At 31.2% G+C, this 4,464-nt stretch overlaps 2 protein-coding genes across 2 annotated transcripts; both read right to left on the reverse strand.

Annotated features, from left to right (window-relative positions):
* Positions 1-274: 274 nt before the first annotated feature.
* LOC130590517 (uncharacterized) lies at positions 275-1,216 on the reverse strand. Its single transcript, XM_057392993.1, has 2 exons — positions 927-1,216; positions 275-788 (listed from the first exon to the last, which is right to left on the reverse strand). The coding sequence occupies exons 1-2, from the start codon at positions 1,214-1,216 to the stop codon at positions 275-277; spliced, it is 804 nt and encodes a 267-aa protein (XP_057248976.1).
* Positions 1,217-1,410: 194 nt separating this feature from the next.
* On the reverse strand, positions 1,411-3,404 carry LOC125495211 (protein FAR1-RELATED SEQUENCE 5-like). Its single transcript, XM_048639877.2, has 2 exons — positions 2,363-3,404; positions 1,411-1,711 (listed from the first exon to the last, which is right to left on the reverse strand). Exons 1-2 carry the CDS (start codon positions 3,259-3,261, stop codon positions 1,411-1,413), a joined length of 1,200 nt encoding a protein of 399 aa, XP_048495834.2. The 5' UTR covers positions 3,262-3,404.
* Between the last annotated feature and the right edge of the window lie 1,060 nt (positions 3,405-4,464).

Raw genomic sequence — 4,464 nt, forward strand, 5'->3', positions numbered from 1 at the left:
TATAACTCTAATTAGTAATTGCTATAACTCTAATCAAATACTTCTATAACTCTAATCAAATACTTCTATAACTCTAATCAAATACTTCTATAACAACAACAATAAAAGAGAAGGGTAAGAATGATTTTACTTTCATATTTATAAAGTTTGCAACATCCTATTTCATTTTTATTCTAATTATAATAACAATAATACATTAATATGTAAAAGAACACCAACTATCTATATTAGCTATTAGTTCTTCACCACTTTCATCTGTGTTAGCTATCATTCCTTAAGTTTGTTGACTTCGATAAGGACAATTCCTTGCATCATGATTGACCATTTTATTGCATAGACGACACCTTCTTAGTGGTTTTTGTTGCTTCTCAATAGTCTTTTCTTTCACAGATTTGAGCCTCTTCCTACCCTTGTTGTTGGCTTTCTCAGGAACTTTTATAGTTACCTCGTTTGGAGCACTACATCCTATCAATTCTTGAATGACTTGGTCTTTTGTCATTGACGTATTATCCTCACCCGATTTAATGGATTTCTTGAAGCCTCTTAGATTTTCAATTAGAGCATCAATATCCTCATCCCTTTCTTCAACGAGACCAATGGTTGTATATATTTCATTCCACAATTCACCTAATTTTATCTGCTTCATTTCTACCTTTCCACAATCTTTAGGAAAATTTTCATCAAACTCATGAATATGACTTTTGTGTGCTTCCTTCGTCCATCGAGTGAGGATATATTTATCGGGCAACTTATTCAAATGTTTGGCCTTGTAAACCCAAAGAACATGCCTACATATCAATCCAACCCTCTGAATAGTGAACATGAACATATGGCATCAAAAGTCATTGGATCTAAAGTGACCTCATAATTCTTCTTTTCTATCTTCAGTGACAGTAATGTATTCCATTCCATCCCTAATTTCAGACCTTGCATGACCACATGTGAAACATGCTGCACTAACTTCTTCTTGAAATAGGTAAAAGATTACATGGGTGTATACTTTAGAGACGCTTGCTTCGATCGGCCAAGGGGTGATAAGTTGAGGGTAGGAAGTGTCGTTATCTTTGTTCAAACTGCTTTGAGCATGTCTTTGTTGTTGTACAGCCGTTTGGAAACGCAACCAGAACTCAACCAATGTAGCACATGGACTATTGAAATTACCAAAAAAACTATTCTGGCTCTCTGATCTTTGTGTTGTGCTGATTAAGCCAGCCATTGGTTTCTCTTTGAAATATGCTGGGATCCAAGACTCCTTTATGTTGAATATGTCATTAAGCCACTTATTTTGCTGTAGATTGAATTCTTGTATGACTTCATTCCACTTATCAACAAACTCTTGTGGCTCTAATTCTTTATCCCAAACACAAGCATTTATCTTCTTGAGGAAATCTTTTTCTTTATTGCGTTCAGCTATCCCACCATGTCATTAGGTTCCGACTCTTCTAACCCTTCTGTATCAGTTGAGTTTGTAATCTGTATGTCTTTCCCTTTCCCCACCTTGTCAGTAAGTTTACCCATAATATGCCACATGCAGAATTTTTGTTGTGCATCATTGAATACTTTTGGGAAAGCTTTCTTCATTGCAGGATCCTGGTCAGTGATAATAAAGTTTGGTTCCTTATTGCCCATAGCTTGTTTGAATTTTTCAAAAACCCACACAAAAGAATTGTCATTCTCTCTTGATGTCAAAGCAGCACCAAAAATCACAGACCTATGAAAAGGAAAGGAAAAAATCTTAAAATATACACGGAGATACATAAAAGATAGACTAGACTGAGAAATTATAGTTTCATAAGTATATGATTAGAGTTATATAGTTTCTAATTAGAGTTACAAGAGTATTTGATTAGAGTTATATGAAAACTAATTATAGTTACATGAGTATATGATTAGAGTTATATGCATTACTAATTAGAGTTACAGGTGTATTTGATTAGAGTTATATGAATTACTAATTAGAGTTACAAGAGTATTTGATTAGAGTTACATGAATAACTAATTAGAGTTGCAGGAGTATTTTACTAGTCATAAGAGTTATATGAATAACTAATTAGAGTTGCAAAAGTATTTTACTAGTCATAAGAGTTATATGAACTAGTTTTTATATGCACGCGATGCGTGCGAACATACATACAAAATTATTTTTTTAGGAGATGAAAAAAATAAATTAATTATTAATTATTTTTAATAAATTAGGAATATTTGAATTCTTGATGGTTTTCTTTTTGTAATATTTTTCTATTTTTAAAATTAATTAGGTAGTTTTCTTAGGAAGTAGTTATAATAGAGATGTTATGAGGATAAAATGGGGTTTCTAATATTTTGGTGTCCTACCCCTCTTCCCATATAGAATAGAGATTACCTTTTATGATGGTCAATCCCTGTAAATGGGCAGAATACCAAGTTGTACATGTTTGTTCCATACGTAGCATCAAACGAGACAACATCTCCAAAAGCAAAGTAATTTCTCCTACACAAAGCATCGGCCCAAAACACTCTATGCAAACCTTCTTTCGCATTAGCTACATAGTCAAAGAAAAATCCACTATTCATCTCCTTTTGTCTACTTAAGGTGCTTATAAACATATCAGCATCATGTTCTCCAATGTATGCTCTAACATCCCGTGCAAAGTTTTTGAAGTCGCCAACAGTTGCTCCAACATTTCCATAACCACCAACCTTCTCCTTATACATTCGGTACGTCTTTGTTGCTCCAATATTGAGTTTAGAGTTATCAATTATCATTTTCTTTTGATACATCGTCAAATTTCTTTTCAACTTTTGGAATTGTCCTTCTTCAGGACTTAGTAGCTTGTGGTTATGTCCTTCATGAAAAGACCAAACTCGATATTTGGATATCTCATGAAGTCGGAAAACAATCTTGGCTTTGCAACCAACCCGTGTAAGTTTTCTCCTCCTCTTTTGAGTTGGGGAAATTGGCTCAACCGACTCAATATTAGTTGTGTGATTTGCTGCAGCCACTGCCTTCACTCCTTGCTTGTTACACAAAATGTATTTGAATACAATAGTGCCATCCTTTGCTCGAGTCTCGGTAGACATTCTAGTATCAAATCCACATGCTACAGCATATATATTATAAAAGTCTATTGCATCTTTAAGACTGTCGAAAATCTGCCCAACTTTAGGAATTAATTCTGCTGGAACAACTCGAGTGAACTCATGTTCTCCGCATGGGGTGATGTTCGTACTTTGCTTAGGTGGTGTAGACAGATTTAATGAGGCAATGTTTATGCTTTGCATAGAGTTACTAGTTCCTGCCTCTGCATATTAAATAGGTATAAACTGTAAGTCAACTATTTAGAATTCAAAGTATTGCACACATAAATTCCTATAACTCTAATCAAGAGTGTCTATAACTGTAATAATTATTAGTAATTGTTACAAAAAGTAACCCCTTGCATAATTAGTAATTCATATAACTCTAATAAAATACTCCTTATAACTCTAATTAGTAATTGCTATAACTCTAATCAAATACTTTATAACTCTAATCAAATACTTCTATAACTCTAATTAGTAATTGCTATAACTCTAATCAAATACTTCTATAACTCTAATCAAATACTTTTATAACTCTAATTAATAATTGCTATAACTCTAATCAAATACTCTAAACCTAATAATACTTCTATAACTCAATATAATTCTATAACTCTAATAATACTAATTTATAATCTAATCAAATACTTTTATAACTCTAATTAGTAATTGCTATAACTCTAATCAAATACTTCTATAACTCTAATCAAATACTTCAATAACTCTAATTAGTAATTGCTATAACTCTAATCAAATACTGCTATAACTCTAATCAAATACTTCTATAACTCTAATTAAATAGTTCTATAACTCTAATTAGTAATTGTTATAACTCTAATCAAATACTTCTATAACTCTAATCAAATACTTCTATAACTCTACTTAGTAATTAGTAACTCTAATTAGTAATTCGTATATGACTACTCAAAAGTACCCCTATAACTCTAATTAGTAATTCGTATAACTCTAATCAAATACTACTACAACTCTAATTAGAAGGTGAACATTAGTTTGCAAAATATGAATTTCCTATAACTCTAATTAGTAATTGCTATAACTCTAATCAAATACTTTTATAACTCTAATCAAATACTCCTATAACTCTAATTAGTAATTGCTATAACTCTAATCAAATACTTCTATAACTCTAATCAAATACTTTTATAACTCTAATTAATAATTGTTATAACTCTAATCAAATACTTCTATAACTCTAATCAAATACTTCTATAACTCTAATTAGTAATTGCTATAACTCTAATCAAATACTTCTATAACTCTAATCAAATACTTTTATAACTCTAATTAGTAATTGCTATAACTCTAATCAAATACTTCAATAACTCTAATTAGTAATTGCTATAACTCTAATCAAATACTGCTATAACTCTAATCAAATACTTC

Source organism: Beta vulgaris, chromosome 2 (genome assembly GCF_026745355.1).
Source record: "Beta vulgaris subsp. vulgaris cultivar EL10 chromosome 2, EL10.2, whole genome shotgun sequence".
Classification (NCBI taxonomy): Eukaryota; Viridiplantae; Streptophyta; class Magnoliopsida; order Caryophyllales; family Amaranthaceae; genus Beta; species Beta vulgaris.

What these genes read in the sequence shown, in the direction of transcription:
- LOC130590517 (XM_057392993.1), bottom strand. Translation starts at nt 1,216, where the DNA reads ATGGCTGGCTTAATCAGCACAACACAAAGATCAGAGAGCCAGAATAGT. An exon ending in TTCACATGTGGTCATGCAAG is followed by an intron (nt 789 to 926) that starts GTCTGAAATTAG and finishes ATTGATATGTAG; the next exon opens with GCATGTTCTTTGGGTTTACA.
- LOC125495211 (XM_048639877.2), bottom strand. Translation starts at nt 3,261, where the DNA reads ATGCAAAGCATAAACATTGCCTCATTAAATCTGTCTACACCACCTAAG. An exon ending in GGGATTGACCATCATAAAAG is followed by an intron (nt 1,712 to 2,362) that starts GTAATCTCTATT and finishes TCCTTTTCATAG; the next exon opens with GTCTGTGATTTTTGGTGCTG.